Source organism: Galeopterus variegatus, unplaced genomic scaffold, assembly GCF_000696425.1.
Source record: "Galeopterus variegatus unplaced genomic scaffold, G_variegatus-3.0.2 Scaffold23, whole genome shotgun sequence".
NCBI classification, from domain to species: domain Eukaryota; kingdom Metazoa; phylum Chordata; class Mammalia; order Dermoptera; family Cynocephalidae; genus Galeopterus; species Galeopterus variegatus.
Window position 1 is genome coordinate 81,758 of NW_007726134.1, and position 14,894 is coordinate 96,651.

General features: G+C 43.0%; 1 protein-coding gene across 1 annotated transcript in view; it reads right to left on the reverse strand.

Annotated features, from left to right (window-relative positions):
• Positions 1-14,894, reverse strand: part of SDC2 (syndecan 2) — a 111,423-nt gene that overhangs the window by 7,897 nt on the left and 88,632 nt on the right. Inside the window, exons 2-3 of the mRNA XM_008568280.1 lie at positions 9,018-9,129; positions 1,086-1,219 (exon numbers count right to left, since the gene is read on the reverse strand). Coding sequence (XP_008566502.1) covers positions 1,086-1,219; positions 9,018-9,129 — 246 coding nt within the window. The remainder of the gene's footprint in view (positions 1-1,085; positions 1,220-9,017; positions 9,130-14,894) is intronic.

Here is a 14,894-nt window from a genome sequence, read left to right on the forward strand (position 1 = left end):
TTTTTTTTTTTTTTTTTTTTTTTTTTTTTTTTTTTTTTTTTTGGCAGCTGGTTGGTACGGGGACCTGAACCTTTGACCTTGGTGTTATAACACTGTGCTCTAACCAGCTGAGCTAACTGGCCAGCCTAAAAACCTTATCTTTCATAAGTCAGCTCTCAAAATGATCGTAGGCAGATGTACCCAGATTCATCATTACCACTGAAAGATGTTAAAATGTACTACTATTACATCCTGATGGTGAGCCTGAGGAGACTTGAGATGACTTATTAAGACTAGAAGCATCTCAGAGTGTCCTTATTCCATAGCCTCTTTCAGCATATGTGAAGTTCACAATGGTTTTAACTCAGAACATTCTCTACGGGCCGGCCCGGGGGGTGCATTGCTACAGTGCGCTGCTTGGGAAGCGTGGCGGCGCTCCCGCCGAGGGTTCGGATACCACATACAGACTGGCCGCTCGCTGGCTGAGCGAGGAGCGGGGGCAACACTGGGGGGTGCGATCCCGTTGCCGGTCCCGGTCCGGTGCGGGCGCGACACTGAGGGTTGCGATCCGTTGCCGGACACGAAAAAAGACAAAAAAAAAAAGAACATTCTCTACGAAATGAAAAAAGTTTTCTTGTCTTACGCTAAATAAACAAGGTTTTGATTCTTAATTAGGCTTAAGCAATTCCTTAAGAAGGAATGCCATGCAAAAAATATTCACATATATTGGCCGGCCCGGTGGCGCACTGCTACAGTGCACTGCTTGGGAAGCGCGGTAGCGCTCCTGCCGAGGGTTCGGATCCCACATACAGACCGGCCGCTCACTGGCTGAGCGAGGTGCGGGAGCAGCGCCGAGGACTGCGATCCCGTTGCCGGTCCCGGTCCGGTACGGGCGCGACACTGAGGGTTGCGATCCGTTGCCGGTCACGAAAAAAGACAAAAAGGAAAAAAAAAATTCACATATAAGCTAGGCCCAGGTGATAAAAGCAGAAAGCAGGTAAATGCCCAAATGATCATAAAGCATAGGAAAGAGCCATGTACAATATAATGAAAAGATCTTTTGTCCTTAACAATGATGTGATAATACAATGCAAAACAAAGTGCACCTTCGTCTGAGCAGGTAGCTTGTTCTGTATCTTCGGCGTCGTGGTTTCCACTTTTGGAGCAGCACTAGTGAATGGTATCTTTGGAAGGGGTCTAGATGTCGTCAGCTCTGGACTCTCTATGTCCTCATCAGTGCCTGGAAAAATAAGCACAGATGAGCTCATTTCTATATTATCAGGTAATACTGTGTAATGTTGATTCTGACAGAGCCACGTTCTTTCAAAATACTAGCTCCTTCAGAATTTAGCACAAACCTTTCTGTGGTCTTTACCATGATGAAGTGAAGAAGTGATTTCAAAGGGGATCGGTGGGTAGCCTGGCAATTTTTTCTACAATATTATGATCCTGAACATTCTCAAAAGCCCTTCTTTCACTTACATGACAATCACTCCTGCTCAACGAGTTTTCCTCCTGTCCACACAGAAACATGCTCCATTTTCCGTTTTAAAAACACAACAAAATAACAAAAAAGGAGAAATCTCCCGTAGCTGGCTCCTTATCTCAAGCGAGCTCCATCCTGCTCTCCCCTGTGCACAGCTGGCTTTTCCAGTGGGCTGCGGATACTCACCAGCTCCTGTCCTCACCATCTTCTCCACGCGGTGCTCATTCCCTCCAGTCAGTCTTCCCTGTCACCACACTATTGGTGACCTTCACCAAACAGTATCAATGTCCTCCATGTTGCCATATCCAGTGGCATTTCTCAGAGTGGTTCTCATCTAATCGAACCTCCCAGGGCCACTGGATACTGTCAACTGCCATCTCCTTCTTGGTATTTCCTGATTCTTTGGGCTTCCATGACTTGCTGGCTTTCCTCTCACCTCTCTGGCTATTCTAAGTCTGCTTTGCAGGTTTACCCTCCTTTGCTTGAACACCAAATGTCAAGTTTAAGGTTCAGCCCTAGGCCTCTTATTCCATCCTTTCTCCCTCATACACGTGCACGGCTTCAATGAACCGCATCAATCCAGACGACACGTAAGTTTACATCATTAGCTTTTTACCACCCCCCTCAAATTCAGACCCACTTAATTCTACTTGAATAACTCAAAGGCACTATACACCTCCAACACATCCAAAACAGAACTCATGATCTCTCTCCCTCTCCTCCCACAAACCCAGTCTTCTCCCCAGGTTACCTTGCAGTGAATGGAATCCTCCATGCCTGTACACCACAACTCTGACTTCCTATTCCCTACCTCCATGTCGAGTCTATCGCCCAGTCAGTCCTATTGATTTTACTTTCTTCATCTCTCTCCACCCTAACACCTTTCTACAGCTCCAGGGACACCACCCCAACCTAAGGCACTGTCATCTTTCCATGAAATACTATACCTGCCTTCTTCTTAAAAGGCACCTTTCAGTCCAGTCTACTTTCCACAAATTGTCTGTGACTTTGTCACTACCTGTTTAAAATTCTTACAATGATACTCCACTGCTTTGGGGAGGAATATAAAATGCCTCAGCCCAGCCTTGTATGGTCCAGCTCTGGCCTACCTTCTCAGCTTCCTCAAGCATCCTTGTCCCTGTTGTCCCCTGTGCTCCAGCCATGGTCCCCTGACCCTTCTGCCAGAAGCCCTCACCTAGTTCATTCCTAATTAACCCCCAGACCCTGGGAAAGACCTTCCTTCCATTTTAAGTCAGAGTCCTCTGTTCCATGGTTTTTAGCACTTTTCTTATCCTAATTGCATTTACCACAAATTTGTAATTATGCATTTATTTGTGTAAATACTGATTTAAGTCTCGCCTATTAGATTGGAAACCCCATAAGGCCAAGGGATTGCATCTGTTTTGCTCCCCAAGTCTTACTTAACACAGTAAGGCTCTGATCTGGTATTTGTTCAGGAAGGGATTACTGACCACTGACTTTCCACCTGGGCACTTCCCCGCCCCCTTTTTTACTAGAAGAGCATTTGAGAGTTTCTGACATTCAAATACAACATTGTTTTTAAGTTGACCATTTGTCAAATTTGTAACAACTCAAAAATATACTCAAACTCTGTAACGCAAACTAACTTGCTTCATCAGTCAAGAATGAATGAAAGAGTACCTCTAAATTCTTCAAACAAAAGAAAATGGGTATTTTCCGCAGAATCCTATCAGTGTAATGAGCAGTTCGGAAAGCAAGAGGGTAATATGCTGGAAACAGTGCAATGGCTATGGTTCATTTCTTATATATCATCTGTCTCCTTTAACTTCAGAACATATACACTCATTATAGAGAAGAAATGGCAGGGTATGTTGTAATACATACAAGATTTGGCATTAAAAAACAAGCAAGTCTAGTGCTGGTTCTGGCATATATTAGTTCTGTAATCTCGGGCAAGTAATACCTGAGTCTTAGTTTCTTCAACTGTAAAACAGGGATAATAATTAACTGAGAGACATACATATATCACTGGTATGAGGGAACTTCAAAAAGTTCATGGAAAGATTCACATCATCTTTCATTTCTATTTTTCACAAAGGTTTTGAAGTACCCTCGTATGTGTGTGTCTTTACCTGTGTATATATACAGATGTGATACATGTTTGAAAGCATTCTGTATACATAAAATGTTATATAAACATAAGTTATGAATACCGATGGCTTCAGAAATACATTGCCTTTATTTTGAAATGAGTTACAAGTATGCTGTTTGTAATGAGTTATAGTTTGCTGTTTGTGTTTTAGCTGTGATGGTGGATTTTTCCATATAGGCTTTTTTCTTCAGGGAAAATATCACATAGATTTTATATTTTTGATGTAAATTAATTTATTGATCTTTTCTTGTATAGTTTCTGGGTTTGGTGACATACTCAGAAGGCCTCCTCCACTCCAAGATACTACAAACTGCTCCCTTGGTTTCTTCAGTATTTTTATTTTTATTTATTTTTATTTTTTTAAATTTTTTTGTCCTTTTGTCTTTTTCCGTGTCCGGCAACGGATCGCAACCCTCAGTGTTGCCCCCGCACCGGACCGGGGACCGGCAACGGGATCGCAACCCTCGGCGTTGCTCCCGCGCCTCGCTCAGCCAGTGAGCGGGAACCGGTCTGTATGTGGGATCCGAACCCGCGGGCGGGAGCGCCACCGCGCTTCCCAAGCGGCGCACTTATCCAGTGCGTCACTGGGCTGGCCCTACATTGCTCTTTATTAGCCTACTTGATTGTCCATCAAAGTTTTACAAATAATATGCTTGATTTGTTCCTACAATGAATCATTTTCTTACAAAGGATAAAATTTCAATGTGAAATGAAGAATTTCAATGAAGGGATTTCAAGAGCCCCTTGCTTCACATGAGTTACAAATACGAGTCATCAACCAAGAGTGGGGAGAACGTGTGAGAGAGATCTAGAAAGTAGAACATGCTCTCAAGCTTGCACTTTTAAAATTAGGGACAGATGAGTAATCTGCCTCGGGTGACTCTGCTACTATTTTTACTATCTTTATTAAAAAGATTAACCCTCTTGCCCAAACCAGAACCCAGGAGCCCCCCTGATTACTTCTCGCTCATCCCTGACTCTCAGCTCTGGATGTTCTGTCTGAAATATCCCACCCAGAGCCTGTTCCCACTTGGGAAACTACTGCTTTTACTACCACATCCAGCACCAATGCCATCCCCTCTCTGAAGCCTGCCTGGATCTCTCCATCGTGGAACTGTTTCTATCTCTATGTTCCCACTAGTCCTTATATCTCCTCTTTGCTTTTAAATAACATTTTCTCCTACTTATGCTACAGTCCAAATATTTGTATCCCCCCCCAAATTCAAATGTTGAAACCTAATCCTCAACGTATAGTATTAGGAAGAGGTGCCTTCACGAGGTGACTAGGTTGGGAGGACTTTGGCCTCATGAATGGGATTAGTGCTCTTATAAAAGAAAGAGACCTGAGCGAGCTTGTTTGCCCTCTGCCATGTGAGGGCGCAGCAAGAGGTGCCATCAATCAAGCAGAGAGCAAGCCCTTGCCAGAACCAAATCTGCTGGGGCCTCGATCTTGGACTTCCCAGACTCCAGAACTGAACAATGAATGTATGCAGTTTATAAATTATCTAGCATATTTTGTTACAGCAGCCCAAATGGACTAAAACAACTTATAAAAAAGCACATGTTAAAATACATTTTCATGAATAAAATTTGGAAATACAGGAATACATAAAGGAATAAACAGAATTATACCACCATCAGAGAAAGCATTGTTAAGATTTTGTTTACTGAAGTGTTCCTAGCTCTTAGAACGATGTCTATTCTCCCATGTAGTGGGTAGTTAATAAATACTTGTTAATGAATGAATAAATATCCTTTGTATCTTCTCATCTTTTAAGGAGTTTTTAATTGTTGGAGTTTTTAATTTTAATATGACAGTTCCACCCTTCTAAGAACTCCATGCTCTCAGAATATTCCTGTTTTACAGTATCCTGTTTTTGTTTACCATTAAAGCATCTTCTTATCTCTCTGAATTTAATATGTTTTTCTGTAAATTCTCTTCTTTCTGTGAGTTTCTGTCCTCTCCCAATTTGGGGGTTGGGGGAGGTCTCTATCTTTCATGTGACAAGTTTTTCATAAATGTCTGTGAAGCCTTGGTTGTCTTTTCTTATTTAAGAGAATCTCTGAGCCCACAAGAGAGGTGTGTCAATGTGGGCATCATAGGTTACGGTAGTACTGTGTGCTCTGTTGGAGAGCTCTCAGTGCTGCCAGGAGAGCTCCCAGTGCTGCCATCTTTGAGCTGTTTCTTTTGAGTTGGTCCAGTTCCCCAGAGGGGAGCCTCCTCGTCCCCTACCCTGAGGGTAAAGGACAGACTGTCAGTGTTCTGGGAACTGACTGGGAGGAGATAACTGAGGGTATCTAAGCATTAAATAACTCTTAACCAAAGAACTTATTCTCCCTGTTATAAGTAAGGTACCCCCAGTTCAAAGGCCCTATGTTTTATTGTCTCCAGATGATACACGTCCAGTTTTCCTTTGAGGTTGGGGAGCATGAATCCCTTTGCTGAATGATGGAAGAAAGGAATCTACTTGCTTCTTAAACAGACTTTCAGCCACCTGTCCTGAGTTTAGTGCCACTTCCACTCTCCATTCAGTGCCACTGGCTCCTGGGCCCCAAGGGGACTCGGCTGTGTTAAGTGGGTTTCTTCTTGGCTGTCCTCACTGGTGGCTAACTCAGCCTTTTCAAGTCTGCCAAGTCTGTTACTACTAGCCAATATGGTCCCCAGCTTTCAAAACTTTGTGGCTTTTGTCTCCTTTATTGTTATGTTTGTCCTTGTGAGTTTACATCCAATTCCCTTATTGTCAGTTTAGTCAGGTACTGGAAGGTATCTGTGCTCAATCCACCATCTTTAACTAAGGGTCTGTACTTAAGTCTTAAATTTTTGTTGTACAGCACTTCCCTATGTAATGTCACCCATCACATGGTGTTATAATTATTATTTCTCATTTCTACATTTCGCTCATTAGACTTAGTCCCTTGAGGATAGGGATCATCAAGTCTTTCTCATCGCTGTGTCCCAAGAGCATCGCACACAGGAAATGCCCATGAAGATTTTCACGTTTGCTAATGCCTATACTTGAGCCCACATATGTAACATGGCCCCATCTTCTCATCTGGGAATTACCTCTAGGCCTTTAGCTATTCTCTAGTTTATTTGCTTTTCCATTGAATATAGCTTGATAGAAGTAATACATTGGCCAAAACCCTGGGGGATCCCAGTGTTTCTAGCTAGGACTAGGCATCCACTGGGCAAGACCTCTTAATTCTGTCATAGGGTTTTATGACACAAAGAAGTAGAACAGCAAGGACTGAAAGAGAAAACACTCTCAAGCCCAACTCCCTGGTCCCTAGGCCAGCTCCATTACCTGGACAGTGTGACCTGAGGCAAGTTACTTAATCTCTCTATACCTCATATTTTCTTATGTAAAAAATGGAAATAATAGAATCTATCCTTACAGGAATGTTATAAGGCTTGGAACAGTGCCCGACACAGTAACTGTTTCACAAATTTTAGTCGTAACTACCATGCCTTTAAGCTGGAAAGCAGCATCTCCAGTTCAGTGCAAGGTGGTTTCTAAAGTCAAGAATGATGCTCTTCATCTTTTTCACACCTATGATCTACTCGAGGCTAGAGCCGTGGCAGAAGCAACGTGGGCCTATGTTTAAGCCTCTGCTTGATCTATTCAATTAGTGGGTGCAGAATTTCAGATGACTCACTCCAACCCACTTTCATCTGGAGGACGGGGGGCAGGCAGGGGAGCAGGACTATGTACCTGTTCTCTTTAAATTAAACTTAAGGATAATCTTGGCAGAAGTCAGCAAAATGACTTGGACAACTTCTAAAGATCACTAATAACTCTTGGATCCTAAGATCTGTGACATGGAGACAAAAAAGTGTCCATATTTATTATTTCCTGGGACATTCTGAAGATGACAGTTACAAAGCACTTCTGAGGTGCTTAAAAAAAAAAAAACGTGCCATGAGTGAAAGACATTTTTAGAGCTGTGGGCTACAGAGAACAACTCTTTTCACACTCATTCTGTGTATGTGATATATAGCACTCTCCCAAGAATAATGAGGGTTATTTTTACACTAGGATTGCATTGTAAGCTCATTGTTACTAGGTCAGCCACCACCTCTCTTGTCTTTCTCAGACTTGCCATTTTCCAACTTGTTTTAAATTAAACAATACTGGCTAGATCTCTACCAAAGATACAACTGATTTTAATTTGTTCTGGGTCCTTCTGAAGCCTGGGCCAATCTGATTGTCAGACATCTACATGCATAACTTTTACCATCTGACAAAGCTACAATAAAAACCCCAAGCAAGAAAGGTCCAAAGACTTTTCCAGCATGCTGCTGACCACAAATTCCTGATTTGACCATTAATTAAATATATGCACAAGTTCTTCCTTTTTCTCAATTTCCTGGCACAGGTGAAACATTTACCAAGTATGGTTGATAGCAAAAATGGCCAGAATCCTTGTATTCACATCCTTTGCAATGTGACTTTGTAGCTCCTCCCATTAAGAGGTGGAGCCTGGGCTGACCTTCTGACTTACTGTGACCAATCACATGTCGTAGAAGTGATGCTGCACCAAGTGCTAAGCCTAGGCTTCAAGAGGCTTTGCATGCTTCTACTTACTGTCTTGGGATCTCTGCCTCTTCCTGTGAACAAATGGCTGGCCTGCTGGAGGATGAGAGATTGTATGGGCCAGAGCCAAGTCTGCTCAGCTGCCCCCAAAATGGCAGCCCAGCCAAGATCAGCAAAGCTGCATACCCTACCTGCAGCTGAACACTGACACATGAGGGAGCCCAGTGAGCCCAGACTAAGTTGCCAACCTGCATAAAAATCAGTTAAAAGAATGACTGCTGCTTTAAGCCACTCAGTTCTGGGGTGGTTTGTTATACAGCATTACAGAGATAATGGATAACTACTATACCAAGGGAGTTGAGGATATCATTATATAATCGTTTGACTAGGCTGCTACATTTTTCCCTCCTACTTTTGAGCAATACACAAGGAATAAAAAAGTGTAACTTCTTGGCCTCATCTATAACCTTTAACACAAAGTAGCTGGTTTTATGAAACTAGTGTTTGTGGGATTTCTTTAAGGCTGGTTTCCATGACATCACTCTGAAAGTCTAGGAATAAAATTAAAAGCTAATGCTGACAGAGCACTATGTGCCAAGCAGCAAACTCTTAAGATCTTTACACGTGTCAGCTCCTCTAATCCTCACGATAACTTTATGTGGTAAGGACTATTATTATCCTCCATTTTATAAATGAGGAAACTGAGGCTCAGCAAAGTTAAATTCCCAGGATCTCAGCTTCAGTGGTAGAGAGCTAGAATTCACAGCCAGGCCCTATGTCTCCAAAGACCATGCTCTTAAGCACTGTATCTTGCCTGTTCAGTGAAATGTGTGTGCACACACATGCAGAGTGGGGTCAAGTGTTTAGAAGCAGTCAGCCTTACCCGAGCCAGATGCAGAAGCATAGTCATCGTCATCAATAGGGTACAATCCCGAAGCTTCTTCAACAGAGCTGTTGTCAAGGTACATATCTTTATCCGATGTCAGCTCTGCTCTCTGAGAAAGAAAAGGCAAGAGATTCAGGATGGTGAGAGATTAAGAAATGACCTTCTTTATCTTATTGCCCAGCTTTACACTGTGGTGACTGCCCCTCCCCTTTCCTAGGGTCCTCTGAATCCACATTTCTGGCCACAGCCTTCCTCAGGGCACCCTGACAACTTGCATTAAATCAAGGGCTGACCACAGACTAATGCCCCCACAGAAAGCCTACATAGCCTAAAAACCAATAGAACAAAGACAGCTTGGATACCTAAGCACCTATCTCAGGCTTACTTCTTACATTCCACCAAGCTTGTCTAAATTTTGGGCATCCCAATGCTAGTTAAAAGCTATCCCAGGCATTCCCTTTGTCACAAAGTCACTGTAAGGCCCCCTTACTGGAAAAGCTACAAAACACTCAAATCACTTAAGACTTTCTTGGGGATGTATACAAAGATATTACAGTGCTTAGGCTAAATAATCACCCAGGGATCCATCAAGGCCCACCACAAACTTCCAGTCCTGGCCAAACTCAGAGCTTTATCACTACAGATGAGAGCTGCCCAGTCATCTGGACAGTCCAGAACTTTGCAGCTCAGATCTACGCTGAAACCAGGCATGGTGCCCTGCATGCAGTGGCACCTGTGGGGCTCATCCAACAAGGGCCAAAGCCCCTGCGAGCAGCTTCTAGGGCTCACTGGCTTAGCACAGCCTTAATGACAAATACAGATAAACCCACAGGAGCACATTCTTTTCATATTACTGGCACCTGGTAATAGCAAATCACACGCTTAATATGGAGAGGGATCAGTCACTAAGTTTACCAGTTCCACAGCTTCTTAGCTCTTCAATAAGAGTTTAGTATTAGTATTAAAATTCAACCTAATCCTGCCAAAAGAGTGACTTGCACGAATTGGAGATAGAGGTATCATGTTTTTAAAAATGGTTTTAGTAAATTGATATTTTACCACCAGTATCTCATGAAAGTTCAGAAACAAATAAAGCAGACTGGCAGCTTCTGAACAACATTTGTATTTGGAAACAGGCAATACTCATTATTCTCCTATTTTTAAAAATCACATTGAATGTTTGTTCCTAACAGAAATTATAAAAAAACATTTCCCTTACCACGTTGGCTGTCATCATTAGATTTCTTCTTAAAATAAAACTGTTCCAGCAGTCGCTGTCATTGCAACCTTCTGAAGAGGACAGACAGGTCCAGTCCTCCCTAACAGTACTACTGTGTTCGCTCAAGTTTCAGACGCTGGCTAGAGAGGCTGAAGTAGCTCTCTGCAGGCCTCGGTGCCAACAGGCAGAAAAGTATAGCAATCTATTCTGTTTGTGCTATCACACTGGCAGATTCTGAGGGCTGAAACCTTAGGCGTTGGTGCGCCAGTGGCCTGGATTGCAGGCATCGAGTGACCACCCTGAGCCAGGAGTGTGCTGGAACTTTTCTGCTAGAATGGTCGGAGCTTAACTCTGCGATCTGAGGCTGTCCTGCATGACACCCATTTCCAAGGCTATCACCATTCCAGATTATAGACCCCAAAGCTTGTGAATTGTATCAGGATCCCTGTGTTCCCCAGCTTATAATAACCTTAAGTGACCCCTATTAGACGCTCAGCTCCTTTGAGGGCGAGGACTATACCCCATTCATCTCTCCCCCTTGGTCCCATCACAGTGCCTGGCATATAGCAGGGGCTTAATAAACATTCGGGTTGAAGCACTCACTGTTTGTGCTCCCACCTAAAAGCCATTCTCAGTCCTGCTTGTATTAAACTTTGCCCTGTGAGCTTCATTTGGAGGACCCTCTGGTTTCCTCTCTTAAGTCCTGTCTACTACAAAACGGGTCTGACTCATCCAGCCCTTATATGTCCCCTAGTTATATGTCCCCTAGTACTCCTTTGTGGTTTTGTAGCATATGAACAGTTTAAGACATAAACTGTTATTTTTAATTGTTTCATGTGTGTTTGTCTTGCCCCTCAGCAGCGTACAGCTCACTGAAGGCAGGTCTTGAATGACCTGTGTGTGCTCTCTGTCCTTCTCAAAGTGCATGGATACTCAATAAATATTTGTTCACTGAAATTACTTAAACCAAGTTGGCCTTGGACTCAGGTTTCAGACTTAACACGTCATAAGACCTCCAGGATTCCTATAGTTAATACCTCTACATTTTAAGCCTAGGAGATCATCTGCCCCAAACCTCCCATACCTTGCACTTCATCTTCCTAAGTAACCTAGAGTCTTAAAAGCAAGCAAAAAATTCCCTGTACATATCAGTAACCTGTTTCCCCTTTCTTAACACTGAATGGCTTTCATCTTCCTCTTGGCTCTGTCAAAGAAAGTTGATGTGGCAAGGGTAACACTGAGATACTTAATCCCTATGTGTAAGTTGAATTTCTATTCATTAGAGGACCCAGCTGTCTGAATGACACATCTGTCCCACTAACAGGCAGAAGAACCAAAAACGCCTCCTAGAGAATTCTATCCACCCCACAGTTCAGCCACATTGGGCAACCTGACATGCAAACTGACTTCCCCAGGACGACCACCTGCTTAGGAGGTAACCGTCAGGCCTGTGTGACTATAAGACTTGGGGTGGAGGTCAGGCTTGTCCAGAGAAGCCAGCTTGCCCTCAGCCACTCAGGTTCTGCAGGGTTCCAGGGTTGTTCTGGGGCTGAGAGGTTGTTTAATGTGTTTAAAGGCAGCTAAAAGTATTTGTTTCTCTGTCATTCAGTGTGGTGCAAATAATTTTAACATTAAGCTCATAGTTCTTTCCCACTCTGATTTCAGGGGCTCCAAGAACATAGGAGGAATTACCAAAATCCTTCCAGAGAGTCCAATTTAATAATAAGCAGCACCCATTTCACTCTATGGCAGATACTGCTCAAAGAATAACTCCATTGTCTTTCCCTTAAACAAATAACCCTTCCAAACATGACAAATTCCTTTTATGAAAGCTCCATACTCTGCTGAAAGGGTTTTTGCAATTACAGGCTTGGAGAAGGAAATGAATTATGTACGAGTATTCCCTTAGGACAAGAAGGTGTGTATCTTTTCAAGGCCAGGAAAAGGGGTGACTCAAAACAACTGATTTTACACATGGTCTGCCACACAGAGCAGAAAACCCAGAACATATTCTACACACTCTCACTTGCTCAATGGGACTGAGCTGCTGGAAGGAAATGTGCAGAGGCACAGACCGGAAGTCCAAAGCCGCAGCCTGACTGCAGGGTTTCATAACGATGTTGTTTAATTTGGGACTGACCATTGCTATGAGGCAGTGCCAATACTGTTGGCTAACAGGGTTCAGAGTACAAGCTGGAAGAAAAACAAAGCTGGTCTTTCAGACCTTTCCCCTTCGGCTGATGCAAGATGTGAACACAGGGGAGCAAAGAGAAGCTGTGGAAAGCAACAAGGTACAACAGGGAGGAAAATCTGCTGCACACACAGAGAGAGGGGTCTGCTTTATGCCAATGTTCAGCCAGGGAAACTGAAGCACTACACCTGCCTCCATAGACTAAATTCCCAAGCAAATGCACATCTGACTCAGTTTTGTATGCTCACAATGTCTAGAAGGAAGGCATGCCACAGGTTTGTCTCCTAACTCCATCCTCCTTCCTCAGCCCCACAACTTCAGCAAACCTCATTATTCTGGGCCTGGACCATCACTAAGACCTCCTGAATTGGCCACTGCCCAAGTCTCTACCTTTGAAGCCATTCTCTGCAGAGGGACCATTTTTTTTTTTTTCCTTTTTGTCTTTTTTCGTGTCCGGCAACGGATCGCAGCGCAACCCTCAGTGTCGCGCCCGTACTGGACCGGGACCGGCAACGGGATCGCAACCCTCGGTGTTGACTCCGCTCCTCGCTCAGCCAGTGAGCCGCCGGTCTGCACGTGGGATCCGAACCCTCGGCGGGAGCGCCACCGTGCTTGGGGCGCACTGTAGCAGTGCGCCACCAGGCCGGCCCTGAGAGGGACCATTTTTAAACATAAACACATCACTCCTCTGCTAAAAACCTTTTACTGGCTCCCTGTCACCTGTAGGATGACACAGAAACTCCTTAGTATGGAAAGAAGTTCTTTTACCATATGGCCTCACCTGCATTTCTAGTGTCTGCTGCTACCACTTCCTCTACCCAAACCCCAGGTTCTGAGACAAAAATCACCACCAAGAGACATGGTGACATATAAAACCCTAAGGGGAAATAAACCCCCTGAAGGATAGAAAACTGAGGAAAACAATGGTGACCTAGGACTTCCACATTTGATGATAAAAGCTAGATTTTGATAGTAAAATGATTCAGCCCAAATGTATGATATTTGTAATAAAAATGGAAATATAAAATGTTGATGCAATGTATTAAAAACAAACAAACAAAAACCAAGTGTGCCAGTCTTGATTTTAGTGCGAAGCATTACAACCTGTCCATTTTCTCAGCAAAGACCATTTTTGGGATAGCAACGGAACAAACCTACTTGCTTGATTTTTCTCATATAGGTAAAGCCTACATTGAACAAATACCATGTTTCAAACTGCCAGTTTGGAAACGGGTTTTTTAGAAATCCTAAGTCTTCCTTGAAAGATACACTGCCTTACCTACTAAGTGAAGGTCCTTCAAATGTTTTAAACTAGTGCAACCAACATAGTCGTCACAACAACTAAAACTCAAAGCAGTAAGTGTTAAATTCGCTTTGTTGTTAAAACTTAGGTTAACAATACAATCAAAAAGTAGAAAATCTAAACATTAATGAATACCCCATGCCCCTAGACCCAACTTTCAAAAAAATTAGCATTTGAATATAAAAATAAAATATGCCTGTGGCCTAATAATACATTTCTGAATCAAATCAGAGAACACAAACACCTAGATGATACCTCTTCGTTTTAGGATAAAGGCACATCCAGCCATGATTTGCACTCAAATGTGTATTAACTTTTATGGTGATTACAAAGTGCCAAACAGGCTCTAACTTCAGCTTATCTTTACCTTTACCTTATAAATATAAGCTTATATAAAGTATAACTTTAGCTTATACGTCACTTAGTAAACTATTTTATTACTAGCTAACATACATTATTAAGAAAATGATAATTAGCTAAAAATCCCTCTCTGCCACACAATCACTCAGAGATGATATACCTGATTTTAAGCAGATATTTTGCCAATTCTGGCTTAGGTATAGCTCAAAGGAACATATCATTTTAGAGCTTGGCTGAACATTATAGGCACCAAGATAACCTATTTATTTCAAAAATGAAGAAACAGAACACCACAGTGGCAAAGTAGCTCAAAATCATCTGGTCCAAGCTCTTGACACCTAATTCGGGGCTCTCTCTGCTGGACTGTAATGCCCCACAACATGAATGACATCAGGCCATTCAGCCTCGGGTCCAAAAGGATTCGCTGTAGCTGTTACGTGCTTATTTACATGCCAGGCATTTTGTGCTAGGCATTTTATAAGCATTGGCTCATGTAATCATCTCAATCTCCACACAGACCAAGGATGTGAGGCTTGCCTGAAGTCAGACAGCTCAGGGCAGGGAGTCTGGACCTCACAGAGTAGGTCACTGAGAGTGACCAACAGGCTATGTCTACTTCTTATTCGCCTTTTTTTTTTCCTTTAAATTTTTATTTTGTCAATATACAATGTGGTTGATGATTATGGCCCATCACCGAAACCTCCCTCCCTCCTCCCTCTCCCCCCTCCCACCCAAGAATGTCCTTTCCGTTTGCTTGTTGTAACAACTTCAAAAAATTGTAGTTGTTATATCTTCTCCCCC